The sequence below is a fragment of the Sciurus carolinensis genome, chromosome 8 (genome assembly GCF_902686445.1).
Source record: "Sciurus carolinensis chromosome 8, mSciCar1.2, whole genome shotgun sequence".
NCBI classification, from domain to species: domain Eukaryota; kingdom Metazoa; phylum Chordata; class Mammalia; order Rodentia; family Sciuridae; genus Sciurus; species Sciurus carolinensis.
The window spans coordinates 14,020,765-14,044,498 of NC_062220.1; the positions used below are offsets into that span (position 1 = coordinate 14,020,765).

The following is a 23,734-nucleotide window of genomic DNA, read 5'->3' on the forward strand; positions in this document are numbered from 1 at the left end:
ACCTCCTCCAAGATGAGGTCTGTGGTAGGAAGGAATGATGGCCCGGCCCAAGAGTGGAGCCTGTGGGGCTGGTTGCTGCCTTGCTTACACTGAAGACAGATGTGACTAGGAGCTGCTGCCTGCCCTCCATGGTAAGAAACCAAAGGTGAGAACAAAACGCCATCCAGAAGAGCCAGGGCTGTGCACCCTCAATCACATGAAGAAACTTCTAGAAGAAGCCCTTTGTCTTCACAAAATCTCTTACCAAAGTTTAGTTTAAAACATCATGCATAGGTGTGTGCGCACACTAAACTTTTATTCCATTTTTAACTTTTTAGGGAGTTATTTTAAACCAGTATTCAGTAAACTGCTAACAGTGGTGGTTCTAGAGTCAAACTGCTGGTGTTCAAAGCCAAGTTGCTGCCTTCTGAGTGAGGTGACCACCTAATACCCGCATCCTAGGATGATTTTGAGAACCAATGCATCCGAAGCACAAGTGAAGCCCTGACACTTATTAGCCTAAATGTCAGCAAAGGAAAAATCTTGGTTATATTTTATAGAAAGCATCTATATTTTTAATAGGAATAATCTTAGCTTCTGAGCAAAATTAATCTGCATTAAACAGGAAGGGAGCCAAGTTCTCCTTTGTTTGCACAGGTTAGCATTCCAACTTGGCTAAAAAACGTGGCTACAGTGTAGCTACATTGTTAATGTCTTTTTTTCTGGGCATTTTATAGGACAGTGAAAAAACAAACAAACAAACAAACAAACAAGGAAACCAAGGCCTCATAGGAAGTAGTGTGAATCCAGAAAGCAAAATTTGAAATAAGGTATGTTTATAAGAGTAAAATTCTTAATATGGTTAAACATCCTTCCCCAGCTGTGATACACACTCACAGGTAGTACTCCAAGGGAGAAAAAAGCTAGCTCTGTCCTGGTCCTGCATGCTGTTACAAAATCGCAGTATGCTAATTTTATTTTCTTACACCACTGTATCCCCTTTCCCCTCCATGGGCGACCTTATGCTGATGTTTGGGCCCATCTGTTATTTTTTGCTAAAGGAGAGCTTTTAACATCACCTTGAAGCATACAGTGCTACACAGGTAAGCCTCGTTTTCTGTCTGCAGTCCTGCACTTTTTACCTCTGCCGTATAGCCCAGCAGAGCACGGGCCTTCACTCGGCACAGCACACAGGGGTGTGTGGGGTCCTTACACTGGACCTCCTGAGGAGAAGCCTGAACAAGGTCTGCCAGCTCTTCTTCCTCACACCCCTCTTTACAGTGAGACACTCATGCATCTCCCCACTCTTACCATGGTGCCGCTCCCTCTAGAGTATAAGAACTTGGGGTTCAGAACAAAGGAAAAGATGCAAATCACTGGGTAACTAACCATTAGCAAATCAGGTGGTTTTTAGTTCTCTACTTTCAACAAAGGAAGAGCTAATCAAGTTGTCAGCTGAGAGCACTGTGTTTTTTGCCATGTAACTTCAAAGAACTGTACGATGGTATGATTCTTTCTGTTCCCTCTACTTTAAGTGTTCACAAAAGTAAAACAATGAAACAAGTAACTTAATTGATGCTAAAATGCCCCCATCTCAGCTTATAAGTACCATTTATGTATTAGGCAAATGAACTGATTAGGATAAAGAACATTCTAATAATATTTTTAATTATTAGTTTTGATCAATTATACCAATAATTATGGTAACATTCTGTAAACACTAAGAACTAAAAAAAAAAAAATTTCCACTTATATTTTTTGTGGATGAGAAGCATTTGGTAAAAAAATGTCAAGCATAAAAATAGATTACATTATGCTAAGATTCTTTTTACTAAAAGTGGTATGGAAATACACCCACAGAGAGAAAAAATAATTTAAAAATTTCCGCTACTAAAGAACTAGTTCATTTATTTTTACAAATGAATGAGAGGTGTCAAATTGCTATGCTATTTAAATTGCACTGGATATGTTTAAAAGAGTGATGTAAGTTATTTTAAAACATCAATATTTACATGACATTAGAAAGTACATACTTTGGCAACTATTTAACTTCCCACGAAAATTTTAGATGTCACATAGATGTATAAGGGGGTACATGATTTTTCAAATACTTTTGGGGAAAACATGAGCAGAACAGTTTGTGGAACACTACTTTAAAACACTTTCTCCAAGTTAGGTTAAGGGATCAACTTACGGATTTCGCAGGAGAGGGAAGCCTTCCTAATGCATGTTCCTGGCCCATCCCTGGTTGAGGTGTTATGTTTGGGGTGGGCCCCAAGTCAGTTTTCGGCATGCACCCTAGGTGGTTCTCATGCAAATCAGCCAACATTGAAGAAGCACTTCTTTTTTAAAAAATTGCATTTTACAATATTTTAGCTATGGCTGAGGAGGGAAACTACCTCACATTTGCTTTTGAATTGAGGACAAAACTGAAACTAGCTAAATAAGAACCAGAGCTCACAAAGTAGCAGCACCCATGGAGGAGCCAGACATAGAAAAGGCACCTGGGGAAGGCGCTGCTTCCCCTGGAATTCCTAGGACAGTCAAAGAACAGGAATGGAGGAGCTTGGACAGTCTTAAGGATCTTGCTCTCCTGCCAGTTGGTCAGTCGTGGTGGGGCACACCTGTAATCTCAGCATCTCTGGAGGCTGAGGCAGGAGGACCACACGTTCAAAGCCAGCCTCGGCAACTTAGCAAGGCTGTTAAACAACTCAGAGAGACCTTGTCTCAAAAAAATAACAGACTGGGATATGACTCAGTAGTTAAGCATCCCTGGGTTCAATCCTTGGTACCAGAAAAAGATCCTCTTCTCCATACATGGCTGTACTTTTGGGAGATCACAAAGCTCTAGCCCTTTTCTATCCATTGACGGTGAGAATGTCCTTGAGCAGGTGAGGAAAAACACTATCTAGGAGGGACTGACTGTCACACCAGGATGAGAGCATGCGGGAATGGAATACCGACTACAAAGCGGTGGCAGGGTGCGCTTTGGGAAGCACTGCTGGGAGGACAGGGGTGCTTGCTGCGAAAATGCCCTTGGGATCCTCTGACAACACTGTGGGAACAGCTGAGGCATCTGTTCCCTTTGGTCCCACTGGTGGCCCAAAGTGTGGTCTCAGAGAGGCCCGCCACTGTCCACTCACTGGGCTGTGCTCTGCAGCATCTGTTCTCTCTTCCTGGGTCACAGAAGAACTGCAGTTTCCTGGGGAGCAGTCTCACCTCCACAGGCATCGCTTCGTACTCTTCACTGTCGATGCTGAAAGAGCCCCCTGTGCCCTGTGGGAGGAGACTGTCAGGATGGCTCACACGCACATCAGTGCCCCAAAGCAGCTCACCACGGGACACATGGTCTTCTCCAAGGGCATATGCTACTGTTCTTTTAACAATATTTTAGTGCCTACTAATGACACGAAGTGATATTTCTGGACACATTCCGATTCTACCATTCATGAAAAAGGGTTTTTTTTTTTTTTCAACTTCAATCTCTTCCCTCCCACAGTATTTTAGGAGTTGAACAACAAGGTTAAATTTTGTAAGTATTATTAAAATAAGTATGCACATCCTTAAAAAATTTAAAAATAACAATCTTTTCTTAAATGAAAACTGAGGAAGACAAAAATTATATCAACTGAATCATATTATTTTTCTCTAAGACTTGCTTGAGCTTTATCAACCTTAGAGTCTATGAGGCCCTTCCATGATTCATGCATTTAACTCAACACCTACTATGTTGAAACTATGGGACCAGTCCACATGGAGACACTCCTGTTTACCTACATTCCCATTTAAATGCAGTAGCACTGCAGAAAGCCTTCAGAGGCAATCTGTAGTATCTTCTTTTTCCTGGGGCAGCCCCAATTAAATAACTAGTCTTGCAATTCAGATACCTCCCCTTTCTTGTCACTTACATAGGTTATTCTTCTAAGCATGGCATTTCACATACAGAAAAATTCAGTGAACTGAAAACTGTTTCCAGATCCTTCATAAAAACATGTTAAAATGAAACCCATTATTTTCCAGCTAGAGAATTCTTTGTATTACATCTTTATAATAACCTTTTGCACTATTGACATATGAAAAAATAAATGCTCAGGAGAACTAAGGATCACTTTATAGAAGAACCTTGACTTGAAAACTGGAATTTTCAGGAGACCAACTCCAATCTCTAACTCAGAGGGGACTCTGCCTCCTTTTCAGGTCTCCCTTAGTATAACCTGGCCCTGGCAAAGTACTTGGCACGTTAGGCACTAAAAGTTGGACAGTTAATAGGGAAGAAGGGAAAAAGAAAGGAAGACAGACCAAAAAGAACCTATGCCCTGCCCTCCTTACCTCAGGAAGCAGCAGAGTGCACCTGCTGGCTTGGAGACACTCGGTGCCATCAGCATGCAGTTTGGGGTCTCTCACCTTTTTACTTCTGTTGGGACAGGAAAAAGCAAGCTTGGAAACCTGCGATGGCAACTGCATTAGACTGCAAAAGCGCAGCGAGTTCTTTCCCTCTGCTTAAGGGTGAAAGTAGCCAGAGTGCCTGTGAAGTGGTGGGTTCACTGACTACGTGTTCTCCCAGCACTGAGATGATGGCAGCTTGAGAACGCTTATTTGCTGTTGAAGCTGTGCATGAAATTAACACTATCTCTGAATTATTTATTTAAATCGTTCCACATCTTACCTAATTCTTTGTTGATATCAAATTTAAAAGTTAGAATGCAATTATTTGGGAAAAGTACTAACTTCTATTTGGTCCTTGTGATTATTACCTAAAGGAGAAAATATTTTTATTCTAGTTTAAGTTAGATATTCATATACATAAACTAGTCTTAGACATTCTTTGTTGACTCTCTATACTCAGTGACAGTCTACCTAGCATGTTATATCTTTACTAAATGGTCTTGGAGTAAAAGTATCCAACACACACATACTCAACCTCAGGCACGAATACCCTTTATAGCTAGTCATGGTTAAAAAGAAAAAGGAAAAGCTAACCCAAGAACAGTTGTCCCCTTTTTAATTATTACTTGGCAATAGTACTTTTTAGTAAAGGAAACTCAGGAGAGCTCTGAAAGCAACTTCCTCATGTTCTATTTAGACATCCAGAGGACACATACATTATGAGTTCACTTCCCATAAGGACCAAAGGGAAACTAGCTGCTGCTACTGCTGAAACATGATGACTTCACTTAGCTCAAGCAACATAATGATTTCTCCCCCTGATTTTGGATGTAGTGTTATGAAGGAGATTTGAATGTGGCTGGTCACACTGGCCAGACTCTCAGTTAAGATGATGTGTGGTTTCTGGACACTGGGAGGAGGAGGGACAGGCTTTTCCTTTATTGCCTTAACTCCAGACACAGCAAGTGAATTAAAGGCTGCAGAAGGAGCTATTCAATATGTGAAGAATCTGTACCAAAGGCAAGAACACCACAAACTAATGGAACCATTCTGCTGTCAGTGCTGGTGTAGATAATGATGCAGCCATGGAGACCAGGCCGCTGCAGCAGAAATGTTCAGTCCCTAAATGGGCACGAGAGGGAGCGCTGAGACAAAGCACAGAGGGACGGAGCCAAGCAGAGTACCAGTTGGCATGGGAACAAGCAGCTCCTCAGATGCTCTGAAGACTGCTGGAGGGTTTAGAGTATTCTTAGCCAATAAGTTCTGGCAGAGGTAGGGCTTAACAAATCAGGCAGGATTTAGAAGGGTATGTTGTATTGGGAAAGAGAAAAAAGCCTGGGAAGTGTCCAAGGTACTCAATACCTTTTCAAGTTTTTCATTAATGCCCTGGGAGTAGGACAACAAGGTGAACTGACATGAATAGCAAGGGATACTGAGAAGTACTGAACGATTTAAAAGACTTTCTCATTGAGACAAAAAAACAGTTCTGAGATCAATAGAATTAGTTGTGTTATTCCATTTTCTAGATGAGCAAAGGATTCAGAAAAGTTAAATGACCTTAATCACAATGCCGGTGAGTAGCAGAATCAAGATTATATTCAGTTCCTTGACACTAAAACCAGAGTTCTTGACAGTGTGCCGATGCTACACTGATCTTTAAGGCAAAGACTGTTCTTGCCGTTTGATCTTCCTAAATGAGAGGCTGAAGCAGAGAGACTGTATAACAGCCCCACAGGGAGGAAGAATGACAAAGTTACCAAGCAAGACGTCTTCATTGGATCTACTACTTAGGAAGTAGTTTCCAGCTGCTTAGTAGTAGCCCCACTTCCTGCAAACCCCAGTCCACTCACCCTATGGTTATGAAGTCTCCTTTGCTGACAGTGTCAGGTTCAATGCAGATGTTCATAAGTCTCTTTGCTCTAAAAAGATTAAGAATACTATGTCAGTACTCTCAAAATTTTGTCTAATGCAGCCTGTTTATCATCCTCAGCCTCGGAGGTTTCATATTTTGAAGCTGTGCATCATATGGGGGATTTTACTTCTAATGATTAATTATAAATATATTTTCTGTTCCTTTTTCATTAAGAGCTTTGTTGCAATATGATTAATGTAAAATTCAATCTCCATTGTTTTTTTTGTTGCTTGTAATTTTTTACTAAATTAGCAAACAAAATTCAGGGTGGGAGGTTTTTGAAATTGTGTTACTCATTAATAGTCAAAGGCATTAAAATCTCTAGGAGTCCTTCCTTCCCCTGCAGGCCAAGCTTTCTGCCATCCATCCCAGTGATTCTCAGCCCTCGCTGTACATCGGCATTCTACCACACCACAATACAACTGCTTGGTGTGGAAAGCCTTGTTCTTTAAAATGCTGTACATGCAAATCTTGTATGCAACTAGAGCTGGAAAACAGCAATCCACTTATTCCCTGACAGTGTTCTAAAACCTTCCATTTCCAACCACAGAAAGCTTCGGAAGATTTGAGCTACAAAGAAGAAACTATGAAAACAGATCTGGTTCCTGTACTACTGCCTACAATTTGCTCCTAGCCAGCAATATAAACTATCCCTCCTTCAAACAATCCCAACACCTCTGTGCTGGCTTCTGTTTGGGTAGGTTCAGATTGTGCAGGACCAGGATAATCCAGGGTTTGGAGGGCCTGAGCTTTGCCTACGGTTCAAGGGTACCACATGGTACACCTTGCACACCTGGATCTCAACTAGGAATGGCAGAACAGAGTATGTTGACACAGGGTGATGACCTTACTCAGGGTTTCCCCATCATCATACTGCTGAGTGCCACCATGTACCATAAACTTCAGTGTCTGGGTTACATAGACGAACAAAACAAACATGCATTTCTGCTTACAAAGAACTTACATTTGACTGTTGGGGTGGAGGGGACAGAAAACTCATAAAATAGTAAATTACCAAGAATAAGTATATACTAGAAGCATTTCAGAATATTAAAAAACGAGGTCAAAGAAACAGCGAGGAACATGAAGTGGCATTAATGGCAGTGACTACATTTCAAAGAGGGGTCCAGGCGAGAAGGTAATCTCTGAACAACCCATAGGAGGTGATGGAAGCAGCAATGTGGATGTCCAGGACAGCAGTTCTCAAACATCAGCGAGGATCACTGCAGTGCCTGCTGATTGATATGGATTTTAGTTTTTGTCAATTACAGTTAATTTTTATAAAGATTCTTGGCCCCATCTTAAGAGTTTCTAGTTCGCAAATAGGGAGTGAAGCACAGGAATTTTCATATCAAACAAGTTCCAGGTGATCAGGTGATCAGATGCTGCTGATCTGAGGACCACACTTGGAGAACCACTGGTCCAAGGATGAGCCATCCTTGCTCAGGAAACTGCCCGGGTCAAGGCCTTCGGGTGAGGGCATGCCAGACCTGTGCAGAGAACAGCAAGCAAGCCAGCGTGCTGGAGCAGAGTGGCAAGGACAACCGGAGGTGGAAAGGGAAGGGGGCTTGATGAGTAGGGCCTCGCAGACTAGTATAAGGAATGTGGCTTGTATACTGAGTGAAGTGAAGAGCCACTGGAGGCTTCTCAGGCGGGAAATGCTCTGGCTTTGTTTTAATAGGGTCATTCTGCCTGCTGTGTTGAGAATTAAGATTGGGATCCTACTGGCAGAGGCAGACAGTGAGCCAGGAAATAACATCGGAGGGAAATGAATGGGAATGGCCCAGGGTTCAGTAGATGATGGGAAAACCATACAGTCTGATAGGACACTGCAGCTGGGAGGGTGTCAGAGAGAAGGAGCAAGACTGGTTTGAAGCAATGAGGAGTAGAAAGGAGGCCAACTAGCTCGTCACCAGGCCTGACACAGGGGGCAGGGCAAGGAAAACAGCTACCATTAAAAAGTGCTCTGGGGAAAGCAGTCATGTTCCAGTTAGAACAGAGGCCAGCACAGTTTTCTGTTAAGAGCCACAGAACAATTTGTTTCAGACTTGCAGACCATGAGGTCTTTATGACACTACCCAACTCTGCCATGATGGCATGCAAGCAGAAAACAGCATTTAATGCATTAGTGTGCCTGTGTTCCAATATGATTCTACTTACAGACACTGAAATTTGAATTTCATGTAATTTTCTCATGTAACAAAATACTCGGTTTTTTCAACTATTTAAAAATGTAATAAACACTCTTAGCTTGAAGGCTGTTCAAACGCAGACAGCAGGTCAGTTGAGCCTGAAGGCTGTCCTTGCCAACTCCTTAAACTTTCTTTTAGAGGCACAGTTACATTACTTGGAAACTGTGACTCGTTGGAGGTGAGTCTTTGACTAAGCAGGGCAGGCTTTAGTCAAGGCCTAATTTTGTCCCACTGTGGAGGCAGTACCTTTTGAGGCTGATACTCAACACCCCAGGTGTTATGGTTTGGATGTAAGGTGTCCCCCAAAAGCTCACATGTGAGACAAAGCAAGAAGGTTCAGAGGAGAAATGATTGGATTTTAAGAGTCTTAACCCAATCAGTGAATTAACCCCCTGATGGTATTAATCAAAATGGTACGGTGTGGCTGGAGGAGACTGGAATTGGGGCATGGCTTTGGGGTATATATTTTGTATCTGGTGAGCGGAGTCTCTCTCTCTGCTTCCTGATGATGTGAGCTGCTTCCCTCTGCCACACTCTTCTGCCATGATGTTCAGCCTCACCTGATGTTCACCGGCTGTCTATGGATTGAGACCTCTGAAACTGTGAGCCCTCAAATAAACCTTTTCTCCTCTTTAATTGTGCTGGTCACATCATTTAGTCACAGCAGCGAAAAAGCTGACTAAAACACCAGGTCTGACAAGGACTTTCACCTCTGGTTACTGGGAACACAAACTACTCCTGGCCCTGTGATCTGACTGAACCTCCCGGGACTGAGCCTGCTCCTTGTCAGTAGCTCTTGCTCCCTCCAGGTGGCTTCCCACAGGCACACACCAGTAGGGGCTCAGCTGAAGACTACAGAGGAAATTGCACCTCTGCTGGCTTCTCAGTACAGCTCTCCAGTACTCGGGCCCTCAATTCTAGCTGTCCTGATCTCTGAATTCTCAACAATCCCTCACTGAGGAGACCATGGGGCTCCACTTGGGTCCCCTGTCCCCTTGCTGTGCCCTCTTTCCAGCACAAGAGCTGGGCAAGTGTAGGTCTCCCCTTGTTTGATCCCCATCTCTCTGGGACCACTGTCCCATGCTGCTAGTTTCACACCATGTTTGTCAACAGTTGTTTCATTGATCTGTTCCATGTTTAAAGTGCAGAGGTAGAATAGTTGTTTTTTGTTCTATCTTGATCAAAAGTCTCAGTGACATTCAGAAATCAATTTATTATATTGAGGGTAAATAAGAAAATTTGTCAACTCAATGGATTCTGGAAAGGTACTTGGAAAAATTAAATGAGATATTTAAAATTTTTTTAAAAACTCTTAGAAAATGGGAATTAGAAGAAAACATCCTTACACCTGATAAAAGATCTCTTTAAAAAAAGAAGGAAAAAAATAGCAATGAAGCTTTTCTGTAAATTAGGAATAAGACAATGATTCCTTCAATGACTTTCTGTTCAACACTACTGAAGTCATACCAGGATGTAAGGTAAGACAAGATTGTAAGGATAAGTATTTGAAAACTTGAATTATTTGCAGTTTTACAGAATCTATAGGATATCCAAAAGAATCCATAGGTGAATATTACTACCAATTTAATTAGGTTACTGATTCAGCATCAACACAAAATCAATTTTGTTCATCTATTAAGTCAGTCAGAAAATGGAATTTTAAGATTATTTACAACAGCATCAAAAATTAAGACAACTAGAAATAGATGTAGCAAAAGACAGTGCTAGAGAGAAAACTGTAAAACATCATTGAGAGATAGAGAAGACTTAATTGAAGACATGTACACATTCAGATGCTGGACAAGTCAATACTATAGAAATAACATTTCTCCTCAAATTGCTCTACGGTTACAATGTAACTATGACAATATTATAAAAATTTAATGTAGAATTTAAGAAAATAAACATCCTAAAATATTTATAGAAGTCAAAAGAGCCAAGAATAGCCAAGAGACTCTTTTAAGAGGGAGAAAAACAGAGGAATTCATTATAAAAAACTATATAAAACTGTAATAAGAGAAGCAGAGTATGAGTATAGAAAATTGGAGGAGTTGACCAGAGAGACTAGAAACATTTACATGTACAGAGATGGCAATACTACTGGGTGGCAGTAGTTAGTGAAGATCAATGAAGGGAGAGTGGATGTTTCGGCAAATGATGCTGAGAAGACTGGTTAAGAACAAAACTGGAGCCTCACCTTCATCATTCACAAAACAATTGTGGGTGGGAAAATTTTCTTTTTCAACAAAAATGGAACCATTTGATGCAAAACATTTTATCCTTGTTTTTCTTTTAACAATCAATGATTAGCACATTGTCATATCAGTAAATATATAGAGGATTATATATAAATATATATATATATAATTTCAAGTAAATACAAAATTGATTTAATCAGTCCAATTAGTTTGTTTCACATATTTTGCTATTACAAATACAGCAGACATTTGTACAAGAGATCCTAACTTTCACACTACTAAAGCTTCTTTCATATTCTGAATATACTATTTTTAATGATAAGTAAACATTTTGAGTTACCATACGGCAGCTACATTGTCTTTGAATATTTTATTGCATTTGCTTGTATTTTTTACAAACAGGTGTAGAAAGAAGAAAAAAATGAATGTGCTGCTACTAGTGATAAGAAGTACGGTATCATATACTTGTACAACTGGCACACAGATGAACAGCACCCAGCATTCTGAATGTGGCTAACCTTGTGCTACAATCACACGCTCCCTGAACCCATTCGTTTGTATTCTATCATCTGAGAAAAGAACAGTGGTAGAAGAACACGGACAAAGAACTGGAAATACATATTGGCAAAGCCTGATTATAAAGCAAATATGTGGCAAAAAATTTATCTTTCTTTGTGAAATTCCTCTATCTAGAACAGACTTTTTAAACTTCATTTACTCACTTCCACCAATGTGTCCAGAATTCGATTATGTAAAAGAAGCAAGGACTGCCTACATTATATATTTATCTGATCATTTCTAAAAGATAAATCTCTACACTTAATAAGGCCAAGGGTGTGCATATATTTTAAACAATTCATATACACTACCCGCTGAATTAAGAAAGGGTGTCACAATTTACATTCCCATGAAGAATATATGAGACTGCTCATTTCCCCACCCACATTGACACTGAGCCCTATCATGCTTTTTAATCTATGGTAATTCAAGTTACTATTTTAATTTGCATTTCTTTGACGTTGAGCACTTTTTCTGTTCCTTTACCTATAAAAATTACATGAAAATTTCTGAAAATATAGTTATGATTACATAAGATAATACAAGTAAAATTCTTAGAATACACAGCATACAGTGAATGCTCAGCAAATTGAAGCTATTTTTCTATATATATCTTTTGTGAATTTTCTATTTTTACCTTCTGTTCATTTTTTACTATTAGTCCTTTTTCATTCTTTATTTATTCTAGGAATCTGTGATAAAGGAAGCTATTAACTCCCAGTCTATCACATCCTAATATTTTTCCCAGTTTGTCACTAAAAATTTGTTTGTAGTTTCTTTTTAGATAAGTAGACAAATGTGTGTGTGTGTATTTCTCATGGGTATTTGAATCTACGTATTTAATACAGTTATAATAGTAACTTTATTTACTCAAGTAAAAGTTCTGCAATTTTTTATTCCAGTGGCAAATGAGAATACCTAGCTTTTTAGCATTTTATTTGTGAAGGCCATTTGTCCTAAGCCCTCTGAAGGCTGACTAAGCAATGACCAGAATACCTGCTCAGAGGCCCTTAAGCTTCTATGCTATAAATGTACTGAGCTGCTGCTTCTCATTGCTATTCTTCTTTAAAGGCACACCACATCATCTTTTCCCTGATCCTTTCCTCTTCACACCCACAGAATAAAAATAAAAAGACTGAATTAAAATGCAAGAAAAGCATATACTCTTCCTAGATACCAAATGCTTTTCTAATAAACAAGCACACTTACTGTCAGGTCAAGCTGGCCATTCCGGGTTGTGATGGACAGTTCAATGGTGGACAGGTGTATGTCTTTCCAGACCTCTGGGCTCACTTCTTGGGAGAGGGCTGTGGGAACCCAGAACACAGGTCAGCTTCTTTCACTGAAATTTCACTCCCCACCACTGACTAGCTACCAATGGCTCAACTCGGCTTCCCAAGTCCTTCGGCCAGCACAACCACCTTAGCCTTATTTACTTCATCCTTCTTACACAGAGAGGTAAAGTACCAGGCTCAAAATGGGATCCTATGCCTAAAACACCCCTATCGAAAGCAGCCATAATACTGAGGGAGAAGTATAAGGCCGGAGGCAGCCAGGGCAAGATGGCGAGTGAGGAGTGAGAAGGTGGGGGGCAGGGCTAAACAAAGGAGCACGGAGAGGGTCTTCTGATGAGGTCAACTTCCTGGGTGATGAAAGTGCCTGTGGACACAAGTCGGGGACCCAATCAGACAGACATTTCCACACCCAAGTTCCTAAGCAGGGGAACCAATAGCAAAACCAAAACAGTTGCGTGGACAGAGGGGGCACCAATCAATAATAGCAAGGGGAGCATGGATAGAGGAGGAGATAAGGAAAGGAGGAAATTCCAGAGCCATGAAAAGAACAGGCCTAAACTCCCCCACTGATTACCGGCTCTGGGGTCCCTTTTCTTCAGAGAAGTCTGTTTCTGTTGCTTTTGCAATAAACCTGCTGCTTGCTTGCTATCTCTGTGTCCTGTTCTTTAATTTGTTGCTGAACAGAGACAATGAACCCAGCACCGCTAGATGATAACAATACCATAAATGCTAATGACAGAAAGAGGGTGCAGGACCACTATGCTCATTCACAGGACACTGTTTGGGCTCTGTTCTGGCAGCACCCAGATGGGTGAGTTCAGTGATCCCAGAGAGACTGCTCCTGTCCTAGTTATGTCTCTGAAAATGGCTGTGGGGGGACTGCTTAAGGACACCCCTATGGGAGCAGGGCTTTTTCTGTGCAGCACCAGTTGCTCACCATCCTGCGGTTGTGCCCAGTATGAGGCAAGTCTGCGTAATATTCTCCTGTACAGAGAAGGCCGGGGAGGGGTCTCTTCTGGCTCACTGGGAGGTCTCTCTGTAGGTCCCGTGTAAGAGATGGAGGCTTGATGAGTCTGAGGCCACTCCTGTTAATGTGAGAGAAAAAACGTTGGTCATGCATGCATAGTTTCTAACCCTGGAAAAGTTACTGATTTCTCACAGATGGAGTTCTCATTCATTTGGAATGTGGAATCCTCAAGTTTCCCTTTCCTCTTAAAGCTCTCTCTTGAGAACCATGAACTCAGTGACTGCTGCCTCCATTGCAATGCTTAATAAAGGGCAGGGAGAAGACCAAAGTGGACTGACAACCGCTGTTCACCATTGCCCAACCCCCCACCAAAAAAAAAAATCAGTATGAGTGAGCACATAGCCATCTCAGAATAAACTTATTTTTTTTTTTGTTTACAAATGGTGGCACAAAAATGAGGCTAATAAAATCCAACTGCATCAAATACCTACTTCACATCTGAAATCAAACTTCATAAAGAGGCCAGAATGTTTTATCACAGCCTCACAATCCAAACCCAGCCCAGGCCTCTCACTGCTGCTTCGAAGCCCATTATGCTCACCTAGGTGTTTTGACATCTACTTCCTGGCACCCCACATCCAGGGTCATCCTGAATTGCATCAATGCCCACAGGAATAATTAAAACCATACCTTAGCTTGTCAGTCCTCTGATTCACCACTGCCACCATTTCCATAGTTCATCCTATCCCTGACAGTTACTCAGAATTATTCCATCTTGGACATATAAAATGCTGATGTCCTACTCTGTCACATGTTGGAGTCTTCTGGTTGATCCTTTTGGGCCCTGAACATCTGTTGGAGGGAACTACTCCCTGTTCTCTGGTTTCCTCGAGTAACCCAGGGAATTAGCAAACGGTAACAATCTTGGCTTCCTCTCACTCCAACGCTTACTCGCTTACTCGCTCTTTCCCAGTCCAGAAAACTTGACCTGTGGGACCAGCCCTGCCTTCTCCCTCCCTGACAGTGGCTGCCCTTGAGACATGCGCCTCTTCTCGAAAGCAGTAAGCCTACCCAGGTGGCCTCTGTCCAGGAGGGGCTGTTTCAGGTGGACAAATGCAATGTGGAGTATTAGGAAATCAGACCGTGACCACGTGTCTAGGCTGCACCTTTCACCCCTGCCGATGCTTTCATCTCCATCTGCCTGCTTCTGCATGTTTTCATAACTTGGTTCGTATTTAGAAGAGGAAAAGAGGGAGTTATTTTTTGGTCTGTAGATCCTAACCACACAGTTTTCAGTCACACTGATAGCTCCTGTTCCTGATCACGCCATGTTCTCTCAGTGTCAAATAAATAATCTATCACTCTAAATCACTTTTTTCCTCATTACTCTTTGGCTCTTTTATGTCTTTATTCTTTGATAGCATGTACCCTAAAGAGCCCCAATTCTGGATCTTGTCACTAGGTTCTGTATTCCTACATTAGGGCTCAGCATTATTAAAAGGAGAAATCATATTCCTGCTGAGAACTGATAGAAAAAATCACTCCTAAAGAGCACATTAGTGCCACCACAAATTCTTGGTCTCAGGTCCTCAACACTACTTGATAATACTAAACCTCCTCACTTCCACCTTCAAAATCTTCCATGCCACCATCACTACCCACCTCATTTTTGGCAGATCACTTGCTTTAGTGAGAATATTAGGTACATCAGTGAGAATGTCCTTACATGAGATGATCAAGATCTATAATCTTGATTTCATCCAGACCTTCCATCTCAGTAAAAACAGCATCACTTCCTTGCCCCGGGATAATCCAGTACTCTGAATCTCATGCTCTTCTCCCTGCTCATGGATTTTTGTCAGTTCAGTCATGCTTTCTGGTCTCTTTTCTCTTCACCTCTTCCTATGCTTTTCTTTTGCCTCAGGATATAGACATGGATATTTCTCCTTTCTCCTTAAGATTTAAAAAAAAAAGAAAACCAACACTTTACTGATCTACTATTTATTTCTCCCCAGTTTTTGCATTTTTTAAAACTCCTTTTCAAAATCATTTCTCTTTTTTTCCTCAAAGTCAAGTTTCTTGAAAGAGTAGACTACCCTTGCTGTGTCCACTTCCTTACCTCCCACTCACTCCTTAGCTTTCCTTAAAATGCCACCCCACCCCCACTGTGAAGGTCGCCAAGGCTGCCGAATTCTGAAGACACTTTCTTATCTTGATCTAAACTGTCTGCTGTTGCTTTTTGCAATTCATACTTTTTACTTGAAATCCCTCTTCTGTGGGCTTCTATGTCAGAACTCTCCTAGATTTCTTCTTAGCACCTCCCAGTCATCTTTTCCTGCTTTCTAAATCCCTCAGGGCTATTCCTGGCCATCTGTCAATGGCAACTTCACCAAACCCAGAGTTTCAACTCCACTTACATACATATGACATCTGAGTAGACCTCTTCAGACTACTTCACTTTGCTGAATTCCACTCCTAAATCACAATTGTATCTCCACTTGTCTGTTAAACTTATCACAATCCAAACTGAAAATTTCATCTTTCTTCACATACTTGATCTTATGCTAATATTATGAACATTAATGGAAAACTAAGTTACCAATCTCTAGTACCTTAAACCAAAAATCTGGTAATCCAATGCTCTTCCAACTTTTGAGAGCTTTGACTTCAAGAGTTCTCTGATCCATCCTGCACTGTCCACATTCACTGTTACCACCTTGGTCTATACCTCATTACTGAATTACTTTAAGAATCTTCTCTCTGCTGTGCTTGCCTTTAGCCACCCCTGTCCAATCTCTTAGCCACACTGCTACAAAACAATTTTTCTAAAATGCAGATTGCTCATGATGTGCCTCTGCTTAAGACACAAAACTCCACGGTGCCTTAAGGATAAAGGTCAGATGGCACATCAAAGCCTGCCCCAACCTGTTCTCCAGCTTCCTCTCCTGACATCCTACTGCATAAACTGAAATTAATGACCATGGTCCATCACTGTGACTTCACCAGGCCTACATGTGCAACATGCCCTTTTTCTAGTCCTACATGTATTTCAAAATTTACCATAAGAGTCACCTTCACTGGGAAGGCTTTCTGACCCTTAGTTAGATTTAGGAAGCTGCCTTCTCTGCTCTGCTCCTGTCTCATCCTTTCCTAATTCTCCCCTAGCACTTGCCAAACTGCTAGTTTTCTAGTAGTACTTCTCTCTGGCACATGAATACTTCTTGAGGCCAGAAAAACCTCTTATTGGCTTATGTCAATAATTGCTTGCTGAACGCACTGTGGAAACAGTACTCCACCCTTTCAACACATAGCCATGCTGTTCTTCCTAATGGACCCACTGCTCCCTTGGATAATAATGCATTTTACAGTTCAGTTTGCCTCAGGAGTAGAAAGGCCTTGCCTTCCCAAGTTAATTTTTAAAATCACTAGATTTACTTCTAGTACTTCAGTAATCTTAGCTTCTAACATTTATTTTTTTAATTCAACTAGAATTGTTTTAGGTTAAGGGATGTTTTCCAAATGTTTTACAATGGACAAGTATTACTTTTATAATTAAGAGAACACTAAATAAATCTGAATATTTATTAAGAAAATTGGAATCAATTTTCTCACTACCAATATTCAGATTAGTCAGCCAAACTGATTATACTACTTTGATTAGCATAAAAGCTGATCATAGTATTTAGTCGACAGATAAGGATGATATTTCTATTAGCATCTTCAGTAATATAAATTGCTGAACTTTTTTCTGTGCCAAGATTTTTACTGATTTTTCCCCCCTCTTCTGGGAATCTAACCCAGGGCTTTACACATGCTAGGCAAGCACTCTAACAGTAAGCCACACCCCCAGCCCCTAATATTTTTTAATGTATAGTAATAGCAACACTACCTAAAAGAATTTTCTGTGATGATGAAAATGTTCTATATCTGTACTGTCTAATACAGTATCCGTTACCCATATTTGGCTAACCTACTGATAGTATACCTAAGCCTGTACAATTAGATATATTCCAATAGAAATCTTTAATTCAATGGCAGGTACTAATATAGACACATATAAATAATTGAGATATATGTCACTCGGTTCAAGGTTTGTCTGGTAAAGGTGAGTGAATAGCAAGGGGAAGTAAAAGATCAAAGAGAAATTAAATATGGTTTTGGTCATGGAGGAAATGAGTTTGTAGACGAGCAGTGGTTTCTCACCAAAACACGAATGCTTTCTGTAATTGTATAGAATTAAAAGGACCATGTTAGTGTTGGAGCATGCCACATGCATTTGTAACAAGGAATTAAAAAAAAAAAAAAAAAAAAAAAACCTCAAATACTCAAACACACACATCACAGAAATGACAAAATTACATAGGGCAGGTTCTACATCCTAAATTGCATTTACCTGAAGAGTGCTGAAAAAGTGGGCTGCTTTAATTTTTAGAGGCCCAAGATACCAGTACCTGAGAAAGACCAAGATAAAAAAGTGATTAGAATATTAAAAGATCTGACATTGTGATACATACCACTCAGTATAGATACATTACAATGACACCATTATTATGATTTGCTGCTCTGGAGGCTTTGTGGCTTAACATAAAAAAGCACTACAGTACATTTTAATCTGTGTTTCAATGCCATGTCCAACTGTATGTAATTAGACAGTAGAAAGGCATTTGCAATTTACAAGAGATATATAACCAGAATCTCAAGTCCCTAAATTCACAAGTACCACTGTAACAGACTTTCAACCACAGAATGCAGTTGAGAACAGCCAAAGGAGTCACAAAGAGAGGAAGCTGAAGCTGCACAGAGATGATACAGATGCTGCACATGTTTTGCAAAGCCAAAGTCACACGATGGGATCCTGTACCCCATGTCTCTCACATACACAAACACACCAACAATTAAAATTTGTAAGCCAGCATATTTTCACATTACTCATGCTATGCAGCTTTAAAATGGCAAATATTAAACCAAAGTGAGGAGGACCTACTAAGTACTGCTAAATATATAAAAGTAACTGAAGAAGGAAGATGCCTAGTTGGAATTAGAAAGTAGATTCCTTTTACATAGAGAAAAAGGAACACTTTTACACTGTTGGTGGGATTGTAAATTAATACAACCACTATGAAAATCAGAATGGAGGTTCCTCAAAAGACTAGTCATGGAACCGGCATATGACCCAGTTTTACCATTCCTTGGTATTTATTCTAAAGAATTAAAGTCCTCATACTATAGTGTTAGATGCATATCCATGTTTATAGCAGCACAATTCAAAATAGTCAAATTATGGAAGTAGCCTAGGTATCTGTCAACAGATGAATGGATAAAGAAAATAAGGTATATATATGCAATAGAGTTTTACTCAGCCATAAAGAAAAATGAAATTATGGCATTTTTAGGAAAATGGATAGAACCTGAAAACATTATGTTAAGTGAAATAAGCCCAACTCAGAAGGTCAGGGGTCATATGTTTTCTCACATATGTAGAAGCTAGAAAGGAAAAAGGAAAGAAAGGTGGTGAGGTCGTGGGAGGGGGTCCTCTCATGAAAATCAAAGGGAAATCAGTAGAACAGCAGAAAGAGACCACGGATTAGGAGGAGAGGGAAGTGCCTGGGAGTGCTACTGGCCAAATTATATGGTCATCTTGTGTGCAAGTACAAATATATAAACAACAAATCCCATTATTATATACAACTATAATGTACCAATAAAAAATGTGGGGAAAAAAAGTAGATTCCTTTCTTGAAACTTATTTAGGTTATCAACCACCCCACATTAATTGCTCCCTACTGATTCTGATCAATAGGTATTCATTTAGTTCCTACTATGTATGTGGAGGAAAAAACATAGAGTATAAAATTTCTACCTTTGGGAGCTTATGATTGGAGAAAATAGCCCCCCCCCAAAAATAGAAAATAATACATGAATATATGTCATGGTATAAACTGTTCACTATTTATTGTTGGCAAGGGGAGTCAAGAAAGAACAAAAATCACTGAAGGCCTAAAAATCACTGGAGCAAACACCCTTATAAAATGAATGACATAAGAATAAAGTAAGGGTACAGAGCTTAGAAGGTAGGTGGGCCTGGGTTGGGTTTAGGTATAGGAAAAAGTGAAGGAAGTCATTTTAGGCAAGAGGAGGAACAAAGGTATGGAAAATAGAGTAACAGAAAGAAAGAAAGCTTAAAAACAAAGATATATAAACATATAACTACGGGCACTGATACAGTAAGCCAAGCCTGGAAGAGCAGAAGGAGTACAGACGGACTCCCGACAGGCAATGTGGAGCCATTCTGAATTATTAGTTAGGTTAATACTGTGATGCTACTAACAAGGGCCTCGCTCATCTGATTTTTTTTATTATATTTTTTTTCAGCTTACTTTATAGTTTGTTTCTTTTCCTGGTTAGCCAAGTAGAAAATATACTGACTCAGGCAGTTTATTTCTGAACTGTCAGCAGTTCGCTCACCTTTACCAAAACCAAATTTTTAATACCAGGCTTGTAGTCTTCCTATTCCAGCTAGGGAATGATTTCTTATATCCCTTGTGTTTCTCCTTTCACACAAAAAACAACTCAGTGGCCAGTTCTAGCCATGGTATTATATAACAACCACCAAATTTTGAAATTTACTGTTTGGAAATCTGTCAAAATATGGGACAAGTATGTGAGATATTCCTAAGAGGCCTGACCTGTGCTTGCATCTAACTGTTGATCAACGCATTTTGAAAGCGACTTGTTCTCACCAGCCTGTTTCAGGGAAAGCTAAGCAATTCCTCTTGGTGAGCTGTGGGAATATGAGACTGCAGATCAAACACAAGGTAATTTGTGGCATCGACATAATCATGGTGTACTTGCAAATAAGAAGATGTGAAATATTTAAGACTGCAGTGTGCAATATAACACAGTAATAGCTATCTTTTGACATTCCACAGTCAGGAATTTCATTAGCAAGAATAATAAAGTGAAACAAGTGAGAGAAATTTCTATAAAGAAAGTGTGGCAGACTGGTCTGCCAAGTGCAGGAAAGGTTTCTTGACGTGATGAATGAGATCAACCACAATCAGGTAAAGTACACTGAAACCTGAAGCTATGGGCCTGAAGAAAAGGAGAGACAAAAACACCACCCACTAGGAATGAGGTGCACCTCACAGGGCACCTCCCTCAGTCCTACTCGGAAGCCCTGGCCTCCTCAACCTCACCCCATCAAATGGAACACGACACATACTCTTTCCAAGCCAAGAGTTTCATTTCGAATAATGGATTCTCCAAAAATAAGTCTATTCCAATGAAAGCCAGCAAAGGCCCTCTGATCAGCAACCCTACAGTCTGTTCTCCCAAGTCACATCACAGCCAGGTATCCACCTTTCTTCCTTCTCTGAGAGGTAGCCAATCTGTGAGGCCTTCAAAAAAACAAAGAACAAAAAAAAAAACCTCTCAGGAAAGGTGCCCCAACTAGGACTATAAAAGCTCCATTTGGCTGAAGCCAGGCAAAACGAGGCTCAGTCCCTAGCTGAACATGATGCTGGATGGCTGGCATTCAACTTCCTTTCATTCTAGATAGAGTGAGCCTAAACTACACTCAAACAGTATGACAAAAATTGGAGATGGATCACCCTGCTCTTCAGCTTCCAACAAGCTACTGTTGAGCAAATAGCAGGCAAACCTCTGCCTGAGTGAGTGTTCCTCAACCTTTAATCATACCCAGTTCACCTTCCAGGCCCACCTGATTTATTCCCAGACCACCGTATACTAAAACCTCAAAGGCAGGAACAGAATGAGATTTTTTAAAAACGATCACACATTAATAACAATCCTTTACTTGCTAACTTTGACGCCAGCATCTCTGAAGGACCCCCATCGCAGGCCAGTCATGGCAAACACAGGTTGTTCCTTTTCACCCTGGAAATTAAATACACTTGATTTAGATTCACAAATCCAATAGTTCAGAACTCTTTACATGTAAGGACCCAGAAAATATTCATGCTTTTCATCAAACCAGATTCTAAAAAGTATGTTTAAACATTAAAGAAATTAACCCTATTAGTACAGGGTAAGAGTACTTGAATGATCCATACCATAAAATGAAAGTAATTTTTATATATTAGATCTCATGGATCTGTCTTCAAGGAAACATAGTATCATACTCCCAGACTATAAATTAAGGGACTGTGCTAGTTCTTAAGTAAGTTACTAGTCAAGTCAGCCAGGATTCCTTTCTCCTCATACACTTGTCCAAGGCAAAGATAATTTAAGCCTGCATTTTCTTTAGAGGGTCAAGCGCTCTTAAGTAAGATCAGAATTCTAGGAACGTATCACCTGGATATCTGAGAACACAAATATTTGTCACAAGTTAGAGTAAAAAGTGATTGAGATTTAACATAATGTTTTATGGCCAAATCTTACATATTTGAATTAGTGAGTTTCTAACAAATCAGTGTATTAAGCTATATAGAGACAAATCATCCACACAATCAATACCCCTAAGAGTTTAATACTTCACAATGAACCTTCCCTAAAGTGCAAATAATATATATACCAGAATTCTGGATGGGATTATTTATTTATTTATGTAGCTAAGAATTGCAGCCAAATCCCAAGACCTGAAAACCAATAGCTACAGGCAGCCCCTCATTCTAGACAGCTGACAAATGCTGGACACGACAATGTTTGCTAAAAGGCAGCAGAACCAGTTTTGTCGTAGGCAGCTGATAAATCATTGCTTTGAACTATGTGAAACCCTGGACAGTGAAACACTGTTTTGGGGAATCCCACAGTGCAAGGGTGCCCAGGGAATGCCCATCTTCAAGGCGATTCCTGTCGATGGGGGAAATTCTGTGTTTGCCATGGAACTCACTAGTTCAAAGAGCCTTGATTTCTAAATCCCAGCCTGCCCAGATATAGAGGAGATGGGCGTAATCTGCTAAGCCCCAAGCAACTTGTTTTTCCTGTTGTCCTGAGAAGTTCTTCACACTGAATCCCTCTGGTGTACCTGCCCATATAAACAACTGCTTGGACCCCATTTTGTTGTGAGACCCAGTCTCTATCAGAGCTGTTCACCCACTATGCCCTGGCTTTCATTTAACAAATGAGTCTTTACTTCTATAATTTCTGAATCACACCACCGTGTGGTTTACTGATCCCTTGCTGTGCGGGACACAGTGAGCGCACAGCTCCCACTCCCACTACACCAAAACCAAGCAAGTAATTTCTTGGTGAAGCGCACGTAAGTAGGAGGAGCTGCAAAAAAGAGAAGCCTGCCTATCATCCCTGCTCATGCAGGAGAGACTGGCTTTTCTGCTCTGTACCTGCTCACACAAGGGAAAAGGGCACTAGAAGCAGAGATGGCACAGAATATCGGCGAGGATGAGGCAACTCGCTGGCTGACAGAGTAAAGGCACACTTGTCTCCCAGGTGCCAAGTGGATACTGTGGAAGAAAGCAGGACTGAGTCGTCTTGACAGTACCTCATGTAAGAATCTGACCCAATGGTCACAGCACCCCAGAAGCTATGGAGGGTACCAAGCCCAGGAGCTAAGGGAGGGAGCTGAAGGAGGAGGAGCTAGAACAGATCTCCAACATCAGAAAATGACATCAAGGGAGGCATCCCAAAGAATTCCTATGTGAACCCACAAGAGAGCTAGGACTAGGGCCTCAGTCACCACGAGGGATCTATAACACTATCTGCTAAGTAAAAAGACTTTTCTCTAATCCTTTCCCACATATCAACAGTACAGGAGCTAGAAACAGTAGAAAAGGGGGGAGTAAAATGAAAGTACAGATGTCCCAGGAAGGAGTGATTGCCAATTAATGTGAGGAAGTGGGGGAAGATTCTGTTGATATAGTGACATCTACACAGACCTGAAGTGCACAACCAATCCAGATAAGGACAGAGAGATGATAGGGTCCAGACTGTTTGGCCTTGACAACCTTTGGCTTTTATTTGGAGATGGGAAGTTACCAAAGGGCTTTGAGCAGAGTGAGATGTGCTAACTTGTCACTGCATCCTGGCTGTTGAAAACAGATCATAGAAGAGGTAAGGACAGAGGGAGGACAGTAGAGGACCCTGCAATAATCTAGCAAAAGACGAAGGTGTCCAGGGCCAAAGTAGAAAAAGAGCAGAAAGAAGAAATGCTGTATTCTGGATACATTTTGAAGATAGAGCCAGTGTGATTTCTTGCCTGCCTGCCTGCATGCCTGTGGGAGTCAAGAAGGACAATGTTTTTGGATATAGTAAGTGATGCTTTTACCAAA

The 23,734-nt window shown here is 40.7% G+C and overlaps 1 protein-coding gene across 1 annotated transcript in view; it reads right to left on the reverse strand.

Annotated features, from left to right (window-relative positions):
- Positions 1-1,867: 1,867 nt before the first annotated feature.
- Positions 1,868-23,734, reverse strand: part of Agk (acylglycerol kinase) — a 70,386-nt gene continuing 48,519 nt past the window's right edge. The window contains 8 exon segments of the mRNA XM_047560583.1: positions 1,868-3,156; positions 3,159-3,255; positions 4,309-4,393; positions 6,216-6,282; positions 12,431-12,532; positions 13,458-13,605; positions 17,881-17,938; positions 21,304-21,383. Coding sequence (XP_047416539.1) covers positions 3,119-3,156; positions 3,159-3,255; positions 4,309-4,393; positions 6,216-6,282; positions 12,431-12,532; positions 13,458-13,605; positions 17,881-17,938; positions 21,304-21,383 — 675 coding nt within the window. The 3' untranslated portion in view covers positions 1,868-3,118.